The sequence below is a fragment of the Lissotriton helveticus genome, chromosome 8 (assembly GCF_964261635.1).
Source record: "Lissotriton helveticus chromosome 8, aLisHel1.1, whole genome shotgun sequence".
In the NCBI taxonomy this organism is placed as follows: Eukaryota; Metazoa; Chordata; class Amphibia; order Caudata; family Salamandridae; genus Lissotriton; species Lissotriton helveticus.
Window position 1 is genome coordinate 741,843,205 of NC_136069.1, and position 25,087 is coordinate 741,868,291.

At 39.4% G+C, this 25,087-nt stretch overlaps 1 protein-coding gene across 1 annotated transcript in view; it reads left to right on the plus strand.

The window, feature by feature from the left end:
• Positions 1-25,087, plus strand: part of LOC144772894 (acetylserotonin O-methyltransferase-like) — a 755,766-nt gene that overhangs the window by 545,042 nt on the left and 185,637 nt on the right. The window contains exon 6 of the mRNA XM_078657566.1: positions 15,352-15,492. Within this exon, the coding sequence (XP_078513692.1) occupies positions 15,352-15,492 (141 nt within the window). The remainder of the gene's footprint in view (positions 1-15,351; positions 15,493-25,087) is intronic.

Genomic DNA, 25,087 nt, shown 5'->3' on the forward strand with positions numbered 1-25,087 from the left:
ACGTGTTCCAGGTGTGATGCCACTGATGCAGATATAACTCATGTATTCTCAAAATGCCCGCAACTGTATTCTTTGAAAAAGGATATTGAAAAATTTATTGATGTTTCACTAGGTTATAAAGTTATTCTGACTGATGAATTACTGTTGCTGGGGGTGGTGACAGGGGAAGATGATATTCCTATTGAGTTTATGTTTATGGTAGCCGCGGTATTTCGTATATGTGTTGCAACATTATGGCTCGATAGGGCACCACCAACATTTCAAATGTGGATTGCTAGACTATTGTCAACATATAACCTAGAGAAAGCAATTTATGACAGGAAAGGGAAAAGAGGTAGATCTTTGGGTAAGAGGATTTGGAACCCAATTGAGAATCGGAAAAACAGACCGATAGCGTAGGAAGGGGAGGAGGATATGAGGGCTTATAAAGTAAAAGATATTAGTTGTAAGGATTCGAAAAGTTGGAAAATATTATTAGTACTGTTTATTTGAATTTGTATGTTTATATTTTTCTTGGTGGGAAATGAAATATGTCGGTATTGTGAACATTTAATTGAATAATGCGTGTTGTAAATGTAACCATGATTTTTGGAGAAAATTAAAAAAAAAATATATCAAGATATAAGAATTGGAAAAGTGACAGAATGTGGTAAACAAGCTTTACAGAGACAATTACTTCCCAATGTGTTTCCAAATAAAAATATTGTTCCTGAGGAAGTATATAGGAGAATTTCAGAAAACAAATCTGTAATCTGCTTAAAGCCAACACTGCGTGAATGTTCTATATTCAATGAAGAATTGTTAAAGTTGGAAAATGAAGAAATTATAAAATTGGAAGCTATTAATAAAATAGAACATGAAGGAATCACCATTATTTTGACTGAAAAGTTGAAGAGGAAATTGGATTCTTTAGAGAAATCGATAAGTAAAATTGCTGTTTTAGAAAAGAATTTGTATGTATGTGTAAACTGTAGGGTAATTTTACGTCGTAGTTTGCATATGGAAAAAGGTTTAGTAAATGCAGCAATGGGTAAAATTGCTGACTTTGGTAATTATGTAAAGAGAGATGGATTGAATTTTTGAAAATCAAATTTGATGAAATTGCTGAAGTACAACAATTTAGTCGTTGTTCAACTCGGTTTTTGCTTGTAAAAGATTTGTATGTATGCAGAAACAGTTTCCTATTTGTTTGGCATTGCGGTGACCATTCATAAATCTCAAGGTTTAAGTGTAGATAATGCTTTAGTGACTATTGGAAGTACCATGTTTAAAGAGGGTATGGCATATGTTGCTTTGTCTCGAGTGAGAACTTTATCTGGATTGTACTTGATTGACTTTGATGAGACAAAGGTTAGTGCAGATGCAAACTGTGTAAAAGACAAAAATAGGTTAAGAAAAAAATATGCACCTTATTTAGGTCAATAGCCAGTATTTGAAAAGCGTATGGTAGGTAGAAAAAGAAAATTTGAGAATATCTGTAGTGAAACTGTAGAGAAAGGAAAAACCAAGATGTAGTTGTGCCTGCAAGGAAAAAGAAAAAGGACACTTTTGAAGAGAATGTTGGTTATCGGTTTGAAAATAGTTGTGGAGTCAACTGCTATGCTAATGTAGTTCTTAATGTTGTTGTTTTTTTTTAAAGTTTGCAACAGCAAATTGTTGAAAATCAGGACGAAAGATTCTCTTCATTGTTGTATTCTGTTTATGAGAAATGTAGTAGTGATAAATGTAAAATACAAAGTGTTTCTGATATTTGAAATGTTTTGGACATATGTTCTGGTTCTACTCAATTTACGCAGAATATTCAGCAAGATTGTCAGGAATTTTTAATGTTTATGCTTGGTGTATTGGAAGGTGAAGGTATAGATATTGAAAACCTTTTTGGCCTTTCTTATAAATGGCAACATGACTGTAAAAATTGTTTGTTTGCATGTACCAATAACATAGACACTGAAGGAATAATATATTTGACTTTACCAGACTGTGAATCAGTGTCTTTTAACAATCTAGTTAGAGGAGCAAGTCAAAACATGGAGTGTAGCCAATGTAAATCAGAAATGTCATCAACATTATTTATACAAAGATATGGACAGTGTGTAATTTTAATGTTGCAACGTTGTAGAGCTGATGGAAGAAAATTGGAAACTTTAATTAAACATTTTGTAGCTGGTCAAGTTTCAATATCAGGAAGAACTTTTGTAGCTGTTGCAATTATTTTTCATGATGGACCTTCTACAACATCTGGACATTACACTGTTTATTTAAAGTGTCTGAAAGGTTGGATACATTGTAATGATAGTCAATTGGTTTCTAAACAACATTTGCCTAAAGAATTACCAAATTCTTACCTAATATTTTTAAAGCCAAAATTTTAGGAACATAATTTGGCCTTTCATGATTACTGCTGTTAAGGTAGGTTAGTCTGGGGTTGTAGAGTATTTTGTAAGTGAGGGTGAGGAGCTTGAAGGTGATCCTCTTGTTGATATTGAGGCAGTGTAGGTATATCAGGTGGTGAGTGATGTGGCTGCAGCAGGGGACATTAATGATCACTCAGGTGGAGGTCTTTTGGATTTCTTGTAGTTGTTGTAGGTGTTTGGTTGGAATTCCTGTGTAGAGTGTGTTGCCACAGTGTAGTCTGCTGCTAATGAGGGCCAGTGTTACTGTTCTTCTTCTTTTGGTTAGGATCCACTTGTAAATGTTGCGGAGCATGTGGAGGGTGTTATAGCAATACGAGCAGATGGTGTAGACTTGCTTAGACATGGACAGGGAGGAGCTGAGGATGAATCCTAGGTTCTGGACATGGTCGGTAGGTGTTGGTACTGTTCCCAGTGTAGTTGGCCAGCAGGAGTCATCTGAAGCTGAGGGGGTGGGTCTGAGGATGAGTACCTTCATGTTGTGCGAGTTCAGGTTTAGAGAGCTGCTACTTATGCAGTTGGTGACGTCCTTAATTGCGTCGTGGAGGTTGGTTTTTGTGGTATGTGGCTTCTTGGTGAGGAAGAGGATGAGCTGGGTGTCATCAGCGTAGGAGATGATGTTGAGGTTGTGATGGCGGGCCACTTGTGTGAGGGTGGCAATGGAGATGTTGAATAGCGTTGGGCTGAGGGATGAGCACTGGGGGGCGGTGCAAATTATGTCAGTGGTTTTGGATCAGAAGGCTGGGAGGCAGACTCTCAGGATTACTATCGAACAACTTTCAAACTAAGAATTTCACACATACTATTTGGCCATGGGGAAAAGTATATGAAACCATTAAGGAGTTTTTGTTGTAAATTTTGTCAGCATATATTTGTAAGTAACATTATTTATAATGGAAGAAAGATAATTATAGTGTTTTGTTATTTTAAGATTGTTTGACATACCTCATAGTTGAGTAAGAAATTGGGCTTAGAAAAAAAAAATTTACATATGTTTTATTTCTATTTTTTAGATTGTTATTGAGATTGTTGTTTTTTTTTTTAAGATAATCTTCTTGATTGTCTTTTTTTTGCCCCCTGTTTTGTGACAAGTACTATTGAACTCACTGTTTCTAGTGAAATTCAATATATTCTGATAACAGCAAAAAAGGCAAATAAAATGCATTACAAATTATTATGTGTTGTAAAAGATAAATTGTAACTGTATCTTCTTTGTCTTCTACAGATGCTAATTTTATAATAACAATTATTTTTTTAATTTATTATTTTGAAGGTAAGTATAAGTATCTGTTAAAAATAATCGATGGGATGTACTTCTACAGAGCTGAAGTAACAGAACGTGCTTGGAGTACATAAGTATGTAAATATGGTTTGTATCTTTTAAACACCTTTGAAGAAGCTAAAACAAATATATACTGAGTGTACCTGTATTCTTTGCATTTTATTACAACACATCTACTACTTTGGAACTGGTAAGGTGAATAGATATATTGTACTTATTTTTAGTACTGTGTTTTATTATTATAGCCTTAGTTTTTTCCTGGAGTGATTGGTTTGAAAATGTAAGAAAATGTTATAACTAAAAATTCACATGAGCAATTTTATTGATATAATCTTATAAAGTAGTTGAGAATGGTATTTTTCATAATATTTTTTAAAGAGCAAAATAGTTGATAAAGCTAGTTTTGTATTATGTATTAGGGAAAATGATAAAATTAAGTGTTTATGTTTTTCTACAAGGAACAACAACATAAAAAAATTCACTATGGAAGTAGAACAGAACAATATAGAAGACAGTTTCGAAATTACTAACACTCTCATAGAGGAGCTAAATAAACCTTTCATGGGGAGCGAGAATGAAGAGGAAAATATTGGTGCTACAGATATCAGCTGCGATTTTTTAGATGAAACATTGGATGATGATTTTGTGCAAGCATTAGAGGACATCGAGTTTCATCATATGATTTTTGAAATTGATAATCAAGAAAATGAAATATCAGATGAAATCATGTTAGAAGCTCTATTAAATCATGAAATGTTACAAGAATACATTTATTATTAAAAAATAATAATGGTTCGAGAGACTCTTCTTGGAGAATTGTAATCATTCAGCTAGTATCCAAGTACTCATGGTGCAAAGTGGGCCTTAGTGCATGGACTGCTTCAAACTCCTATAGATTATGTATGCACTCTTCTATTCACCAGCAAACTTGTCTTTTATAGCTTTTATTTCCAGGTCTATGCTGGCTGCACCAAAAGAGTACTTTTTAGAAGGGTCACCCCTGGATAGAGTAACGTCACAGATCTTGCACATTACTTTTGGTGCATTCACCTTCTTCTGTCCCTCAGGATAAATAAAAAACTTCCAGATGAAAGCTTCTTTCCTCTTTTTCTGAGGGGGCTCTGCAACAAATTCTTCATCAGAGGAATGTTCATATGGAGTTTGAGGAAGACCAGACATTGCAGAGTTGGGTTCTAAAGGACTACAGCTTCCCAGAATAGATGCTGCTCCTGAGAAAGTCCAAGTAGAATGATCAAAATGGGAGGGGTCTTTCAACAGTTGGAGTAGGAAGTGTTATGAACCAATTAAATTGCTTCTATTAAAGTCACATGGCTTTGCGTACGCTCACGGTACGCTTACGGAGCTCTTATGCTGCGAGTACGTAAGACATACCGCCGCGATTTCCGTAATTGCTTTTCAAAGTAATATACGGTTATTAAAAGTTTCAAAGAACTATTTTTATGATTATCCCAGATAATGTCTTCCCTTAATATGTACATTAAATACATAAATATATGATTTTCAACAATTAGAAACTTTCGCGGCGTGTGCGTACGGGGCGCCGTATATGACGTCCCACGGAAGCGTTGATGCGACGCGTAACGTCAAAGCGTATTCGTAACGTACGCTTTGCCGTACAAAGTATGGTGCCATCACCGTGCGCGTACATATGACGAGTGAGTACATGTATGAGTGACTATATAGAACTGTTGGTGAATGAGTGGATGTGTATGTAGATGCTGAAATTACTGAATAGGTTGTTGTAACTGGTATTGGTATCTCCATTTTTTTGAAAATGTTTGTTTCTATTTTTGAATGTGTGTATCAAAGGTTATATTGCACTGAGAGGAGGTCTGCCACTCTTTCACAAGGATGATGTCATCCGTGATGTCATCAGTGATGTCATTTGAGATGTCATCAGTGATGTGTTGAGTGATGTCACTGACCATGTCATGAGTGATGTAATATGTGATGTCATCAGCAGTGCATTGCGGGTGCGCGAGTTATAGTTAGCTGAACTAATTATAACAAGGGAATTTCAAAGGTTTTGTATGAGTGAAATGTCCAGCTAACTATAACATGTGTGAAACCTATGGTTTTTTTCAAAAGAAGTTGCACTTGATGAAAGTGCACTCCCAAGCAGGTTTATTTCCTCTTTTTTCCACAGCAAAGTCAGCAAAAACATCACATTCAAAAGGTCAAGCCTTACGCATTTCAAGCTTACACAGCTCTTATTCAAAGGCCAATGTTGAGTGAGGCAATGGAAAACAAAACTGACACCTGTTTGCAATTAAATACATTCCGCCCCCAGTGGGCCTCAAGGTGAATTTGTCAGAAGCATTATTGTTTTGGTAGTCCTGATCCACATACTTTTTCCCAAATAGGTTTGCTCAAGTTTAACATTAAATAAAACACTAAGGGGCAGATTTACAAGCCCCTTGCGCTTCTTTTACGCCGCCGTTGCGTCACTTTTGTGACGCAGCGGCGGCGCAAAAGATGCACTATGGTGCGAGGTATTTACAACGTGACACATCTGAGAGATGCGTCACGTTGTGAAGCCCTGCGCCACATGAAACCTGCGTCAGGTTTCATGTGGGCGTTTCCACAAAGGGGGGGCGTTCCATCGCAGGAACGCCCCTGGAAAGTGACTCAGTGAAATCTACAAGATTTCACTGAGTCACTTTACTAACGCTGATGCGTCAAAACCCTGCGCCTGCTTGAAACAGGCGTAAGGCTTGACCCACCATGTTAACGGATAGGGAAAGTTGGAAAAGTGCTGGAGTTGCGTGCCGCATGCAACACAACTTCAGCACTGCGCCAACTTCACTCCCTAGATACGACACGCATCTGTTTATTTCTGCGCCATGGTGCACCGCATTTTAAATGCGGCGCATCACGGGTGGCGCAAGAATAAACTTGCCTGCCGTATCTTTCCTGGCACATCTCTGCTGATTTGCAGAGATGTGTCAGGCAACATAAATCTGCCCCTAAATGTGATACCAAATGTTATTTGGACAGTTTCACATATTAAATCCTGATGCCGCTAAACTAGTAATAAAAACCCGAGACCGCCTATTGTAAAAATCAATAATTTACGCAGTAGTCAACAATATTCTACTTTGATGCATGTGGCAAGCAGGAAACCAGCGTGGATCATTGTTTAGAAATAAGGGGGCAGATTTACAAGCCCCTTGCGCCTCTTTTACGCTGCCGTTGCGTCACTTTTGTGACGCAGCGGCGGCGCAAAAGATGCACTATGGTGCGAGGTATTTACAACGTGACGCATCTGAGAGATGCGTCACGTTGTGAAGCCCTGCGCCACATGAAACCTGCATCAGGTTTCATGTGGGCGTTTCCACAAAGGGGGGGGGGCGTTCCATCGCAGGAACGCCCCTGGAAAGTGACTCAGTGAAATCTACAACATTTCACCGAGTCACTTTACTAACGCTGATGCGTCAAAACCCTGCGCCTGCTTGAAGCAGGCGTAAGGCTTGACGCACCATGTTAACAGATAGGGAAAGTTGGAAAAGTGCTGGAGTTGCGTGCCGCATGCAACACAACTTCAGCACTGCGCCAACTTCACTCCCTAGATGCGACACGCATCTGTTTATTTCTGCGCCATGGTGCACCGCATTGTAAATGCGGCGCATCATGGGGGGCGCAAGAATAAACTTGCCTGCCGTACCTTTCCTGGCACATCTCTGCTGATTTGCAGAGATGCGTCAGGCAACATAAATCTGCCCCTAAGTGCAAAAACACAGTGGGTGAATCAGGAGTACATTACTGGTTTTACTGGGTGCTCCTCAGACCCTGTCGTCCCAAAAGTGGCTGTGAATCAAAGCCACTCAAGGCCTGACACTTTTGGGACGCCAGGCTCTGAGGAACACCCAGCAAAACCATTTTTTTTGCACCACATGGATTCCCTGAAATATAGAAGAAGGTGAAACAGAGGAAGTGCTAGGGAGAGTAAGAAACAGAAAGATTACCTCAGCAAGAAGGGTCGGCCAGCAACACGTACCAAGTGAGTTTGAGCCTTAACTGCTGCTAACTCCAATGATAGAACAGGGGATAATAAATAGGAAATAAATAGCAAGATCTTTTTTTCCTTTTTCCCCTTTTTTCCTCTGTTGTTGTATACAAAGGGAAATTATTATTGTATGGCTCGAGATTATTTGAGGTGAACCCTGCTGAAGCAAGTCAACCACAGAAGGTACAGAAATATTACAAATCAAATCCTGTTTTGATTAATCATGAGGGAAGAAACACGCACAAAATATTTACTGTGTAAAAATTATTGTATAGTCTTTTTCATAGGGTAATATTGAGATTAAACCAATTACTGTAAACGCGTAGGAGCTTGAGCCCCTATTATTTCCTGAAGGATGTCAGGAAAGCGAACTAGGGAAAAGAACCAGGAGATTATATCACTCTCTACTCAATGTGAAAAGCCAGTATTTATGGTATTTTGTATCTTAGTCATGTTTTAACCAACAAGACTTTGATAAACATATCTAAAGTATAACACCGTTGGGATGGCTATATCTGCGGTATTGCTTTTATGAAGATTCGCTAATTAGTGATAATGTGGATATTAATGTTCATAATAAAGAATAAATTAGTTTAGTAAAAAATACATACTGACTTCCTATCTGTATTTAGCAGTTCGGTATTGTTAAGGAAGTTTGGTGAATGAGCACTGAATTACCAAACATAACAACAAGTAATTATGCTTTTCTGTTTCTTAAAGTTATTCTGTTTAACAATTCGTCCTGATGAAGGCGGAGTGACCCATATCTAAACCCACCGAAATGCTGCGTCAACAAGATTTCTTAATGTTTTTTTGTACGTTATGATTTATGTAATGAGTTGTGTTTTGGAATATGATATTTATGTAAAAATATGTTTACTATTGGGAAAATATGCTTCCTAATGTGTAACATGATTTTTTGATTATATTTAATGAACTGCATCACTTTTTAAATTCTAGTGAGACAGAAAGTGATTTTTATGTTGACCTAGATGTTAGAATTGTATTTACGGAAGGAATGCTCTACATATTGTGGAAATATTTAATACAGAAATATGTACAAGAGGGAAATATGTTTGTCTGTTGTGCCATATGCAGACATCTCTGCTGCCCATGAGTCTCTACCCTGCACCCAGAGGACTCCAATAACCTAGAAGGAGAAGGGTTTATGCTAAAGAGAGTTGATTAATAAGATGGGAAAACTCAATTAACATTTTTGAGTTAAATATGTGTAGAATTTCAGTTTTGTGTAAAAACATGAATGTGATTGAATCAGTGTGGAAGTGAAGTGTAAATGTATTGATAAATACGGCATAGCATGTTTTATTGTGATATTATGGTAGTGCAACAGTATAATCTCTGGTTAGTAAATGTGAAGTATGTAATAAAAGCCACCTTCATTGACAAGACACTGTTCAACTGCAATAATGCAGTAAGCAAACTAGCACTTAAGGTGCATACCCTAACCTCTGTGCCCATCCCTGATAATCTCGAGAGGCCTGTATTCAGGCTTGATGTCTATATGCAATCTCTGTCTAAGGCAAAGTTACACAAAATGCAACAGGCTGCTACTTTCATGCACACATCTTCTGCCGAGTACAACAGCACCCTCCCCAAATTGTCAAGAGATCTGTGGCATGACTTAAGAATACCAAACATATGTTCAATAATAGCTTGTGGGTGAGTCTGTGCCCTATTGTACTTCTGTTGAGGTTGTATGTTTAGACATTAGAAGGGTACGGAGAGATGAGGAGAAAATATATACCCAGAATCACCTATATTAAGATCTGATATATTTTAAGATCTAGTTCTATAGTAAATGTACTATATCATTTGCACATGCATACAGTGAATGTTACAATAATGTGTTTAGAGTTTATGGTTATGAGTGAGTATGTTTGAGATCCCATCTCAGAGATGCACATGCAACCCCAGTGTGAGGTCTTATAATTTAGCTATGAGCCACATGTCACTGACATTATCAGCTAAACACTGATGTGAAAGAGGTGACTTAAGAAATATATTACTATTGTGTGTGCTTCCAGGAAAGGTAGTATACAGATTAGTGAACCTGCCACTGGCATCGCAAGTAGCTTGCACATTCAAGGAGTGCCAGCTGTGTCTATTGCAGAAAAGGGGGTTTCCTGTGGTGAGGCAGCTGAAGTAAGTGCCACTTAGGTACAATCAATACATCGAGCAAATGAAGGTAGTGAGTAAAAACATAGAATTCCCCTACTCACCTTTGGCTTACCTCAAGTGACTGTGGAATGGTGATACGCTGATACAATCTGCTAGTGATGCATCTCAGTACCTGATGCAAGCATCAAGATCAGCTTGCCTGTGAGGTGCCTACATTGTCAGATATAACCCACTGGAAAGGTCAATTTCCCATGAAATAGAATGCAGTTAGTATTTTGACATTGGTAGAGATAGCCTTGAAAGTTTCTTCTCCCAGTCTGCAACAAAATCATGTATTACTTTAAGATAGAAACAATATCTGGCAATGACTGCTTCCCAGGAATTGGCTAAGATGTTGCTCCTTTGCCTGTAAATCCTATTTCTCATGCTCAAATTATAGTTATTCAAAAGGATGGGAAAAGCTGCAAATACATTGACTGACAAAGTGAACACAAAAGTAATTGTATGCCCCAACTCATTTCTCATGCGGTAAGCCTGCATGCAGTTGGGTTGGTGTTGTAATATCACCTGCAGCAGAGTGGAGTCCTGACTCATCATTAGCATTAGCAGGTGTAGTCTATGTATTGAGATCCTTGTTATAATACCTTTTAAAGGAATTTCTAATTAAACAATATTGCTCCATTTTGCCACATTGCATTATACATTTAAAAAAAAGTTAGTAAAGTCACAAAAAATCATTGAATCTTTCTATTTTTTTGCTAATGTTATTTGGTGCTTCGTTGTTTTCCGTGTTGCAGTACCATTGGTCGGCAATGGGAAGAACTTGAATTATACACAGGCTTGACTAGAGTACATTTGAGTCTGTTTTGTCTCTATTAGGGCAGTAGTAGAATTAGATGTGTATTTTGTGAATTGCAATTGTCTTGCTCATTTGTGATCGTGTTATTGAATTAGCGAATTAGTGTCTATTAAGTACACCTATTTTGTATTAGTTTCTCCCCATTTTCCAGCCACTCCCTGTTGCCCCTCCCTTTCTACAGAAATGTATACCTATGTGGATGGAGATCTCCACTTATGTGGTGGAGATGTCCTTATAGAAACAATAGGACAGTTAGAGGCACAGATGTGTAGCCAGAGTGAAATGTATTTTATAGTAGGTAAATTGTACAACTGGAGCAATAATGTGGATACTCCAAAATACAGTTTGTGACTAGAGCCCATATTCTAATGTTCCTATGGCAATTTCTATCAATACCAAACTTAAAAAAATCAAATTACTAGAGCTAAAGGAAACATAAGGTAAGCCACAAGCGGCCAAATAATATTTTAGGTTATATCAAAAGTCCTTTTTTTTGCTCAATGAACAATATAAGGTACAACAAATCTAAAATGCTCTCTTGTTCCTAAAATGCTAAATACATACATACAACATTGTCATCAAATACATTAACATGATAAAAACTCTTGAAAAACTGTCTTCAATATAACAGATACCTAAAAACTTAAAACGATGGGCTTTTTATTTTGAGTCTCAAATCACACACAATAATGTTTGCTAAAGGTTTGTTAATGAGAAGAGTAATTCCATAAGAAAACTTTCCTATGAACATTTCAGTGCCTTAATCCTAATATACAAGTAGCAGGAGACATAAAAAAATATACAATTATGGGTATATGTCCTATATAAACTTAAAGCTGTTTGCCGCTCAGTGATACCCAAACAGCAACAAAGGGGAAAAAGCCAATTGGAATGGTATCTAGAATAAGCTTTATAAAAGAACAAAACATGTTCATCATTCTCGGTTAATGGAAAACACTTAGGGCTGGCATTAGAAGTAGGTTCCTTTTTATTCCAAGAGTCAGTAAGACCAGCCAAGGGCAAACTCCCAAACAAAATTTGATATAAAGTGCTCTTACAGCAGGATTGGTTAAAAAAAATCCATAAAAGTCTCAAATTCAGGATCACATTTCAATCTCATATAGTTCACCAAACTGACCTTGGTGGCAGTAGCAATCGTTGCTCCTAACACGTAATATCAATACATGTTTTTCACCTTTTCTCTAGATGTACTAGTTAGTGTAATAGGATTGAACCAGTAATCATTTCGGCCCAACTTGAGGACCCATGTTTTCATGTGCAGTAGCCAAAAGATATTGCTCACTGGAGGGCTCATCCAAAGCCTGATCCAGTACAAGATGGGTTCAAAAAGTAGCCACATCCCAAATTGACCTAAGATTAAGATCTATTCTTTTTGGTAGCGTCTGGGCGCTTGTGGGCATTCTCAACAGAGTCTTCACAAAAGCATTTTCTGATTTTTCAAGAGAAGAAAGTTTAAAGTGTCCTCACAAGGCTGCCCATACAAAACAGCTCCACAAGCTTCTCTCTTCTATATCTCAATTGGGGGTGCTAATAACGAAAGTAGATGCCCTATTGGCAGTCCTTAAAGTAGACCTAGCCCTTTGTTTCAGGAATAGCACACCTTTTCTATCTGCTAACTGTGAAAATCACTTATTCTCACTCAGGATAGTCGAATTCCTTTACTCTGTCGAGTGTCCAACCCACAAACAATACCTTGCCCTTTATTTTTTTCTTGTGAATAAAAACTATGTATTCAGTTTGAACCCTATTGATCTCTATCCCACGTACTTTGCAAAACAGGTTATAATTGACCAAAAGATTGAAAAGCCACTTTGGGGTTTTGGAAAGAGGCAAAGTGTCATCTGTGAAGAGGAGATCTCTATTTACCTATTCCTAAATACCGAATTTTACCGATTTGATATTTAAGAATAGGTAAATGGGATGTAGATAATTATTTGGTAAATTTTACCGAATCGGTAGGATTCGGTAATTAAGAATCGGTATTTACCGATTCGGTAATTCCCATTCAATCCTACGGGCCCCCTGGCCCATAGGAATGAATGGGAAGCCATTCCCTATTACTGATTCGGTAAATACCGAATCGGTAATAGGGGGCACATATTCAAGAATGACAGGGTGTCACATTGACACCCTGTTGCATCCCTGAATCATGCATGTGTGCACATGTGGCACACATACTGCTGCATCGCACTGTTGTAAAAGCAAAAAATGTGCTTTTTCTAAGGTTTTCGATATTTACCATTAACTTGTAGTTGGTGGTAAATAACGAATCCTTAACTCAGAAAAGCACTAACTTGAGTGCTCCCTACATTACGGATTCGGTAATTTACCGAATCGTTATGTTAAGAATTCGGTAATTTACCAATTCCTCAAGGTACCGATTCGGTAAAATACCGAATCCTATAATCATGCCACCTACATTCCAAATGGCAAATACCGGTCGGTAATGGCCGAAATTCTGTAATTTCAGCCGTTAACGACCGGTATTGGGCAACCTACTTCTGGCCCCAGGTATTTTATGTTCCCCCATTTCGGGTGAATAATTTTCACAATCAAATAGCTAAGGTGTGCATCCATTTATAAATTAAAGAAAGAGAGTGGGGCAAAGATGCACCCATGTCTAACTCTTACTTTAAGAGGAATGGCCTCAATCAATTCTAATTCTGGTCCCCACCTCCCTCTTGCATCATTTTCTGAGAACAAAGCTTTTATTAGAAACAATAAACCCAAAGGGACCCCCTTCACCTTGTAGGATTTCCCATAACTTTATTCCTGCAACATGCTAAAATATGGCACAGAGGTCCACAAAACCAACAAATGACGACCCCGATCAGTGCCTACTTTCTTCTATTTAATAGATAGGAACTGCATTGCCTCATCAATTGTACTAGTATTTTAGTGCAAACCCACCTGACAACACTTGACATGGGGAAATCCATTCTCATAACCTACTCAGAATCTGCCTGCTTTAATCTGTCTGTACAATATCAATTAGGCTTATTATGGGCCTATAAATCCCAGGGGTTAGTCCAAGTTTCTTTTTATGTATGGGAATTATTACACCGCCCTTCCAGTAGCTCAGACGAGTAAAGCATTTGACATGGAGTTTACATACTGTCCCCAAATCTCTGGTTTAGAGCACAATAAATCAGCCTGGACTCTATCCAACCAGGCGCCTTCCCTATTTTTTAGGTTTGTATGGCAACAAAAGTTTCCTCTGGAGTAAAGGGCCTCACCACTTACTCCAGGATGTCATTACCTCTCGGGTATAGAATAACTGTTCTGGCTTGATCAGTGTTATTATCAGCATATAAGATTGAAAAGTGTTTGACCAACTCTTCTGGCCCTATTTGACAATCAGGGCAAGATGACTGCCTACATCCATTGTGTGCTACCAAATGTCAAAAGCACTTATTGTCCCCTTATTTTGTGGCAGCTTTCAATTCATCCCAGATCCCGGCCTCCCATCGGGCTTTGCTGTGTTTAATGGTCTGGCCATATTCCTGTCTCTTAACTATGATCACTTTTCTTTGATTACTCTTCAAGGCTTAAATCAGAGCCTTCTTGGCAATTTTGCATGACTCATCAAACCATTTGTTTGCACACATTTTGTATAGGACCCTACTCCTTTTATAGTATTTTGTGAAAATATTTCCCAATTATCAAAGAGACTATTATTGAGGCTCATGATCTGAGATAGGGTCAAGGTGTATAGCTTTACACTTCCAATTTGCTAATGACAATACTATAAATGTCAAGAATAGCTTTATTGGATTTAGAAACAACCTCCCACCGGGTATTCCAATTATTATTTGGCAGGGCAATGGGAATTGATAACAAAGCATCGCCTACGAATTCCAGATCCCTGAAGGGTAATGAAAATGGATGCTCTCTTGACGATTACCAAGATTCCTTGCTCTAATTTCATGCCAACCCCACAAATAGATAAGAATGTAATCAATGTGGCTATTGCAGTTAGCCCTTGTGAACGTGAGGTTACCAACTACATTCAAGAGAAAACAGCCATTGCATTTTCCTAAATAAATCCAAGACGGGGATATAGACATTCCTGACCACCTAAAGATAACTCACACAAAGGATAACTCAATCCCTATGATAAGGAGAATAATGAAAACCGAATTATCCTTTTCTGCACAGCTACTAACTCTAACACTTCCTGGTTGATGAACATCACTCTTAAAGCAGGTCAACCACCCCTTACCCAGATATACACAATACACTGGGAGTGCTAACATTCTAATATACAACTCATTTATACACTATTACTAAATATACAGAGCACCATATATCAGGAATTACTGACAGGTATAAATTAGAAAACTAATAACTACTATCCACAAACAATATTCATGTTCTTTGAACTGGCAATGGTTGAAACACTCCTTACAATATATCCTTACACATCAATGCGAAGCTGTTGTTACCTTTTCAATCAAGCCTCAAAATGGAAGCTTTCCTTGTCACTGAGTATCGTCCTGCACATCAAAAATCACTTCATTTGTTTTCTTTCAATCAGACAATTGGAAATTCTTTAAAGACTCATGCAAGTCGAAAGCTAACTTTTCTCCTGGCTTTGGTTTTCCTCTATAAGGCAACACCGGAGAACTAGCCAAGCAATGTCTTTTGGAACATCCAAATTCTACAGCAATCATCTATGATTTGCCTAAAGTTGTACAAACTGCAAAGAAACACTTCAGATCTCCAGATGAACATCAAGTCCAGTTCCTTGAAGGTAAGATTATTGCTCATCTGTGGTGTACGAGATCAAAATCTAATGCAGCATTTTCACAAAAGCACCTGGTGGCAACAAGAAAATGACAGAACGAGACATGTAATCAACATGAGATGATATACATATGATTCAGTAGATCAAAGTTAGAAGAAGCCCTTCCTGCAAATATGATAAAATATCAACTTTGTTATTTGTCTATGGATTAAACTAATCTGACAGAAGAATGACAAAACATTGCATGGCTTCTATCAAGCCAAAGGTGGTACCATATATTTAGAATCTGATTTAAGGTTTAGTGCACAGTACTTATTCCTTCAGGTTGATGAAGGACAAAACCTCTGCCACCCTAATGAACTACTACCATATGCCAAATTTAGAGATGACTGCCAGTCCAGTGGTCATTTCTGTTGTCACTGTGATTCCTTACAGTGTACAAAAATATTGATGGGTGGCCACATGTCGCTAAATGAGGCAGGCAGACCTATGGTTGTCTGTTGTGTTTGCACAGAGTACCATATTCGCCAAACTCTACATCTGGCCCTTGGTGATTTCCAAACCTGGCAACATTGGTATGCCTACCCCTAGCCATATTAACCTGTCAAACCATTCCCTCACTTTATGTGACATTATTGAGATATCAGTCTGAGAAGTCTGGGCCCTTAATCATATCAAATTTGTTTATGAATCACTTTTTTCCACTGACCACCTCCTTCTAGTGACCTCACCAAACTAAAAAGAGGAGAGGACTTGGCATAACGGCTAAGGTCGACCTCGAATCTGGGGAACTGAGTGACGCTGAACATCCTGTGATTCTGGGCAAATCACTTAATCTCCCAGTGCCTAACAAAAATGAATGTGTCCTCATGTAATGCAACTGTTGCTATGTAATGCGCTCTGATACCCAATACTGAGTCAAGTTCACACTATATAAAACTCTGTAGAAAAAATAAATAAGCAATACTGTGAGAAAATATATGTCATATTCATTATTCGTGCTCCAGTCGAAAATATATGCAAATATCCGTTCATGTTTGAGTTTAACAATCAGAGAAAGATCCTGTGTGACAATGCAAGAACATGGAAAAATACACCCTCTCCCTATCAATCCCCATCCCTAGATTAGGAAAAAAGATTGATAAAATAGTCTGTTTTTAAGTCAAATCTGTAATTTTTAGTCTTAAACGTCAGAATGGTGGAACCAGAAATTAGGCATAACCATATTCCTGCTAAGCTGCAGAAGTGCCACAGATGAGGGACAGTTCTAACTCTTCCAACTAAACCCTTCCTGTTCACCTTTAGGGGTAGATAGAAACACTGCGTAGATGAAAGGCGGACTGGGAAATTATTTGAGACTGCACTTTTATAGCCACACAAAAAAACTCTTATTCTACTAAGTACTTAAGTCATTAGTCTTTATAAATATTTTCTCTCGTAATTGCAAAGAAATAACAGATATGTGAAAAGAGGCTTTTCATTTACTTCTGCCTTATATTCAAAACTAGAGAAAACGATGGTAAGAACACAATGGGACTTTAACCAAAAACTGTAAGAAAATGCATACAAAAATATGTAACAAGTTCTAAAATATGTAATAATTGTCAATAGATGTATCACAAAAATAAGAAATTAAGAAAATATATTAGGAAAAGTATAAGGTGAATCATTCTATAAAAACAACAATTTATTTAGGATAGAACTATTTATAATATAGAAAACTTGTCATAACAAATGTTTTTATAACAATTGTATATGGTTAAAATAGTTTAATATATTTGCAAAAATACCAAAATGGGAAACTATATTAAATAAATATATAATAAATATATACCATGTTTTGTATTTCAGAAAAAACATAAGTAATGTTAAAAAATGAAAAAAAATATTATTGTTATATATTAAATAGGTATATATATGTTTTAGAAAAGGTAAGCATACACTATAACTATAATATAGAAAACTAAAGAACAATGTAAAAATCATACAATTTGGCCTTTCCTTTACTTTTAAGAAATGTCAATACTAATAATGTGTGTGAAATACTTAGGGCTCAATTCTGATCTCGGTCGGAATGGCTCCTGACGAGATCCGGAGCAAACAAATCCAATTTGGAGCACTGTTTCTGTTCGAATCGTCCCCCATTCTGAATGACCAATTATAATGCGAAGATCTCGTCCGACCAACCGAATTGCTTCCAAAACCGAATCTGTCTGTCCGACTCGTCTAGAGCAGAATCATGCCGAGCAATGCACCTGGCACGATTTGGACAGCCGTATCGACTCGGTCTCAGTGAGATGAAACAGCTGTCAGAATTGGACTTCACCAGAAACCCTGTGAATCGGTCACAGGGGAATGCGCATTGGGCCCCCGTTACAAGCGTTTACAGTCTGGCCGGCAACATGGGGTGCCCACCACAGGGTGTACGCTTTTCCCCGTCCACTCCCTTTTTGCTATGGATGTCTGTGTATGCGTCGGTATACAGGCTGCAATGGAGTTTAAAGGAAGTTCCACAGACAGAGTCCGTCAGCATACGGCTACATCGTACTCGTTCGATCGGACTCACACAGCGCGATTCACTTGGGAAGCCTTCCGGATCTGAGTCATACAGAGGGCTTTCCTAGCAATATCAGAATCAGGCCCTCAGAGTTTTACATCTAATACTCACACTGTAATACAACATATGAAAATAAAAAGCCCGATTATGATGCAGTTGATAAAATCATTCCAACCTAATCGGTTTGGGAATGGTTTCCAACCGCCTCGATTCGTAAGATTCCGACTGACCAATTGCTCGCAGCTACAATCCAGTAGGACTCCCATTGACTTCAATGGGAGCCTATTTTCCAACCAAATGCATAGGCTCCTATTGAAGAAAGGTGTGTCTGGGGAACATTGGGCACCCTGTGGCGGCTACCCCGGGTGCCTGCCACACTGTATATGGCTGGTAAAGGGGGACCCATGGATACTCCCACAGGCCTAATTGGGAAGGTTCCAGGTGCAAGGGGAGTGCTACAGGGCCCCCAAAATCTGATTCCGACTTGCAATTCGGGTCGGATGGCACTATTCGGAAAGGCTGTCTGAATCTAGCATCGTAGTCAGTCAATTGGAAACGGTGCCCGTAGAGATGTACAAGAATGCTCCGGACGGCTCAGTCATTCCAAATGCCGTGAGGTTCAGATTAGTATAACTCACATTGTAATTGGTCAGTTAGAAACCATTAAGGTTCAGTCGAAAAGACATGTTCCTGATCCAAAACTGACTAAGCAAATGCCGTTAGGAGGCCTTCCAAACCGCATCGTAATCGGCCCCAAACATGGTATACACTTAAGTGTATATATTTACTACTCCCACTTCTACTGAAACAATTTTGGGGCTTATGCTGTACGCTAAAAGGATCACAATTACTGTTCCACTCTGATGTAAGTTATTTAGGGGAAAGGTTTGGACACTAAAGTAGTCACATGCACTATCCCCACTCTGATCTAAGCCATTTCAGAGAACATTTTGCACGCTAAAGGGGTACAACTTACTATTTCCACTCCAAAACGTGTTTTGCCCTGGAAACTTGCCTACAAGTAACACGAAGTGCTGCTTCACATTACTCTGCATCAGAGGGACATGACATGTATAATAAGTGGGCGTTTCCATGCTGCCACCCATGCTTTTTGCAGCAAAACCCTATTTTCTAACAATAGGCCTTGAAAGGATAAGTAGGTGTTTGCATCCTCTATGACTGGCTACCTTCAGCAGATTTTATGTAAGTTATATGTTTGATCTGTTGGTTTAGGTTATTTCTTTAAATCTCATTATAATTGGTATTATGGTGGTAAGACAAATGCATTTTATACTATTGCTATACTCCATGAATTTGTAATTGTTACATGAAATGAAATGTGTTTTTTGCACTGATTTTTTAACTTATCCGTTATACTTTCTCAGTACAAAAAACATAGAAATGGATGCTTTCTCATTTCTTTTCTGACTATGAATGTGTGCTGCACTGTACAGCACACATACAATGTAGGAAACATTTTACAGTTTGCTTGGTCCCAGGATGCTTGTTTCCGGTCCAGGGAAGACATGGCTTGGCAGTTCGGCTGGACTGTTCCCATGAGGCACAGGGTCAGACTGATTTGCATATGGCCATGTCTGAACTGGGGTGGCTGAGTGGGCTAAAGAATGGTGATGGATTAAACCCAGATCAGTTGACTGGGGGTGAGTGTTTGATTTGTTCAAACGCTCCGTCCATCATCCCCTTTTGTATCGCTTTGTTCAAGCAACCAAGCAAGGGAGAAAGGTATAAAAGAGTACAGTCGTGCTGCCTCAGTCTGAGCTGGCAGGGATGGCGGGCAGGAAGTGGCAGCGAATTCCCAACAGCAACGACTGGCTCACACCAATCAAAACGACTTGTTGCCCAGATGGCAGATGACACCCATTGAGCCAGTTACCACCATTGCTAATGCCTGTCAGAGTACCGGGCTTAGCAGGGAGAATGAACCATGGCTACGTAATCATCGGATCTGGGGTAAAAAAAAACAAAAAAAACAAAAAACCTAGATTCAATGGGACCAATCGAACAAGTGCCAGAAAGCTCTCTTATCTTGTTTCCCAGCCCTGACTAGGTCTAGTTTCGAGATTTGAAGGATTGAAGTGCACCAGTCATGAAAGGAAGGGATGGAAGCATCCTTCCAATGCTTACAGATTTCTCTGCGAGCCGCCAGGATAGAATAGAACAGAAGGTCCTTGGCTGGACTACGAGTCTGGTCCCCAACTCCAAAGATGACAATGCGAAGATCAATCACTACTGTAAAACCCAGAGAAGATGACAGTTTGCTGCTGATTGAGTCCCAGAAAGGTGCTAGGTGGGGACAATCAAAGAACATATGCGTATCTGGGGCCTCTTTTAAGCCACACCATGCACAAGCCACAGGACCCCCCAGGGAGAACTTGGACAACCTCTGCGGGGAGTAGTATGCCCTATGTAGGGTGAAAACATGATTTCTACTAAGCCAGGCTGGTTTAACTAGGTCCCATAATACTTTGCAGGACATTAACCACAGGTCTTTCACACTCAGGCTTGGCATCGATTCTCTCCACAATAGCTCAGGAAGGTGAAATTTGCCATCAATCTCTTCCAGTATTAAATTGTACCAAAAAGAGGTCTCTTTTTTTGCTGGCTGTTTATCTAACAATAGAGATTCAAGTTCACAGCCTCCCCCTAATGGCATGTTGTTCCAGCGTGTTTTTCGGATGGATACTGCTTGAGCCCAACTCGATATTTGCAAGTATTTAAATCTAGAAAGGTTAGGGCCCACCTTGCTTAGTAGATATTCCCAAGGAAGCAGGGTTCCTTCCAAAAACAGGTCTCCCCAGACTGTTATTCCAGCCTCTCTCAACGGGATTGCTAGGGTGTCGCCCACCCAGTCTGGAGCCAAGGGTAGATCCCATATTGGAGCTCTGCTAGAGTAGTACCCCAATTTTATTGAAGATCTCATCTTTGCCCAGGTTCTTGCCAGGCCATGCAGCACCTTCAGTTTTACCTTTTTAAAGAATTTGGGGTCACCAAATTTAAACAAGTAGCCAGATTGCCCAACTCCTTCACTTTCAATAAAGCCAGAAACATACTACCAATACCCTCATCTGTTGGCATTTTAAGCAGCATACGTGCGTGTGATAATTGAAACGCCCACGCATAGATCTGTAAATCTGGGCCCGCCAGCAGCCCTTCTCCCTGCGGCCCCTGATTTTTTTCCAGGCTATCCTTGGATTTTTATTATTCAAAATAAATGAAGAAATGTCACCCTGTAATTTAGCCAACAAAGAGGGATAAAAAAAAGTGGGATTATGTTAAATAAGAAAAAAACCTTCGGTAGGATAGATATGTTTACGAGATTTACTCTGCCTAATAAAGACAGGGGGAGGTGCTGCCAAGATCTCATTAGCTTTCGACATTCTTTTGCAACTACAGCAAAGTTCGAGGGGGCAATAAGGCTAATATCTTTAACAATGTTTAGCCCTAAATAGCGCAGACTTGTGCTTAGTTGCTCATTGAATCCACTCGCATCATCATTCCACACCATTATCTCGGTCTTCGAGGCGTTTACCTCGTAACCTGAGACTTCCCTGAATTCCAAGGCTAACTTATTGGCTGCAGGACACGCGGTGCTAATCTCTGAAGTCATTATCATGACATCGTCCGCGTAGAGGGCCACCCTCTTTTCCCAATCTCTATAGATAAAAGGCTTGATGGTATTGTCATCTCTTAATTTCTGCGCAAAAGGCTCAATATAGAGATCAAATAGCAGAGGGGATAGAGGGCAGCCCTGTTGTGTTCCTCTTGTAACTGCAAAGGGTTCAGACAGGCCCCCATTTACCAAAACCGAAGCAGTTGGACTATGGTACAGCAGTTTCACCACTCTGCGAAAGCCCTCACCCACATTGAATTTGGTCAAGGCCTTCGACAGGTATTTCCAATTGACCCTGTCGAAGGCCTTGGTGGCGTCCAACGTGAGGATAGCCAATGGAATGGATTCCTTGGTCGCAATATCTATGGCGCCTATTAGGTCGTAGGTTAGTTCATAAAGTTGGCGGCCCCTAACAAAACCCTTCTGGTTAGGATGTAAAATATCGGGGGCAACATGGCCCAACCTGCTTGCTAAAAGGGATGCAAAGATTTTATAATCTGTGTTCAAGATTGATATGGGACGATACAAGCCACAGTTAGTAGCGGGTTTGCCAGGTTTTAAAATAAGCGTAATAGATGCGCTATTCCAAGATGTTGGTGGAAACGCCCCCTCCAGCAGTATGTGATTAAACAGGACAGCAAGGAAGGGAGATATTTCTACCACCAGATTTATATAGACCTCAGCTGGCAAGCCATCAGGGCCTGCAGCCTTACCCCCCCTGCTGCCTTGAACAGCCAACACAACCTCTTCCTCTGTAATCACTTTATCCAAGAAGGCACTTTGTTCAAAGGATAATGAAGGGAAAGAGACACCCTCCATCCATCTATCTATACTATCAGAGGTGATGTTCCTATCCTCCTGATATATGCTTTGAAACAAATCTTTAAAGGATGTTATAATATCTGAATCTGAAGAAAAGGTGCTTTGACTCGTTATAACAGAATCTATGATGTTGCGTGCCTGGTCGGTTTTTGACTTCCAGGCCAATAGTTTGCCAGCCCCTTCCCCATATTCAAAATGGGCTCACTTGCTTACCTCCCATTTCTGTAGGATACGTTGATTTAGGACGGAAGCCAGTTTCTCTTTTAGTGCAAGCAAATTCCTATGTAACAGTGGTTGATCATAATTAGGAGCATTGTTACTGGTATCTAAATCAACTTGTGCTGCAAGTAAGTCAGTTTCAATGGATGCTATTTCTTGTGTATATTGCCTCCTTCGGAACACTACCTTGTTCTTAATTACACCTCGGAGAAAGCACTTGAAGGCATCCCATACTATGCCAGGCTCAGCAGAGCCAATATTTGCTTGCATAAACTCCCGTGTTTCAGATTTGATGAATAAAACATCATCTGGTGACGAAAGAAAGGATCGGTCAAAAGACCAAGATCTAGAGAAAGGTCTAATTACTCCAACAAGATCCAAGGATACTGAAGAGTGATCAGACAGATGCGAAGGCAAATAGCTAATGTTCTTTACAGAATCGACTAAATTGCGACTTATTAGAATAAAGTCAATTCTGGATTGGAGCCGGTATTTGTAATTTCGGAACGAAAATCCAGATTCCAGTCCTGCTCTTGCCCTCCAGATATCTATGTATCCATATTGACTCATACTGTTAAGAAGGAAAGCTCTAGACTTTGACAATGCTTGATGCCTACTACTTGGGATCTTATCAAGCACGGGATCGAGCACGATATTAAAATCCCCTGCTATGATAATAGGCTCAGGGAAGTGCAAAAGGTGAGAAAATAGTAGTTCCAGAGCTGTGGGATCATCCCGATTGGGCCCATAATAATCTACTAAAGTCAAGCGTGCTCCACCTATATCCACAGTGGTAATTGCCCACCTGCCTCCAGAGTCCACCTTCTGCGAGATAACTCTTGTGTTTATGGATTTTTTGAAAAGAATAGTCACGCCCCTTATGTTTAATGTTTGGGAAGTAGATACTGAGACGTCTATCCACCTGTTCTTCTTGACCAATTCGAGCATCTCAGCCTCGATTGAATGTGTCTCCTGGAGTATAATGACCTGCGCAGCCGAATCTCGTAGATATTGTACGATTCTATTTGCTCTTGGTTTGGTGCTTAGGCCATTTACATTCCAGGAGAGGATCCTAAGATTGCTCATAAGTCATAAGTCGTGCCTTACCCACAAGGTCCGCAAGTCTAGCTAAGAAAAGAAAATCATCTCGAGCTCCTGCCAAAGTTAAGTAAACTACCCATATTTTATCGAAAAAATTATCAGAAACCAATGCGAAAACAAGGAAAATGTTATGTTTTATTTCCCAGCCCCTTGTACCCCAGTGCCCCAGCCTACCCTCCCCCCTCCCGTGAGAAACCCTTGTACTGTCTAACCGGATCAGGTCCGGTTGATGGTACCCCCTACCCTACCCAAGCCCCTACAGAGTGTGTATTAGGATGATTTTTTTTTTCTTCTGATTATTATTTTTTCCAATCGTTTTTACCTTTAGTTGGATTACCCTTATTTTTAAAGGCCCTTATTGCTTTCTTTTACATCAATTGCCCCTTTTTCTTTAGACCCCTGTATTAACCTGACCTAATCATAGTGTGCCGCACCAGAGAATTAGACAACTAGATGGCTAAAGAGCCGAAGAGCTAAAGACCCAAAGAGCTAGAGCCGAAAAGCTAGAAAGCGGGGAATCAGAGCAGGGAACTAAAAAACAAATGATGCAGGACCTTATACTGATGAATTCAGATCACTACCTATTTAACCTGAGGCCCCTTTTTCACCCCTAAAAGATATCAATAGCTCGTGTGCCACCTGAACCGAGCGGAAATTAAACATCTTGTTGTTAAACATAATATTTAATGCGGCGGTAAAGCCCATATGGACTGTTGCACCCAGCTTCCGGAACGCATCCATCCTCCTCCCCAGCTCCCACTGTTTTTCCAGAGTAGTCCTGGATAAATCAGATCGTATCTGGAAAGTAAACCCTTTACCTGTTAAGGATTTTTGCCTTAGGGCTAGGTTAAGGATTTTCTCCTTAAGAGAGTACGTATGGAAATTTACCAAGATCTTTCTTGGCTTAGTCCTTTGGGGGTTACGCCTGAAAGGGTCTCTATGTATCCGTTGGATATCTTTAGCTAACTCCTCTTCAGTTTGATCCAGGTTGAGGGTCTGCTTTAAAAGCGGAATAATGAAGCCCTTAACATCTGATCCCTTGCTGCCCTCCGGTACGTTCAGGATTCAGGATAATATTACAACGCCTTGCATTGTTTTCCAATGTTTCCATTCTTTCTGCTATTGCCAGGTCCTCCTTCTTGAGTTTCAAAATGTCCTCTTTAGCATTATCAAGGTGTAGAGATAGCCCACCAACAGCCTCTTCCAGAGCTTCCGTTCTAGCGGTGAGACCATCTATTTGGCTATCTAAGGATTCACAGTATCTTCTAATC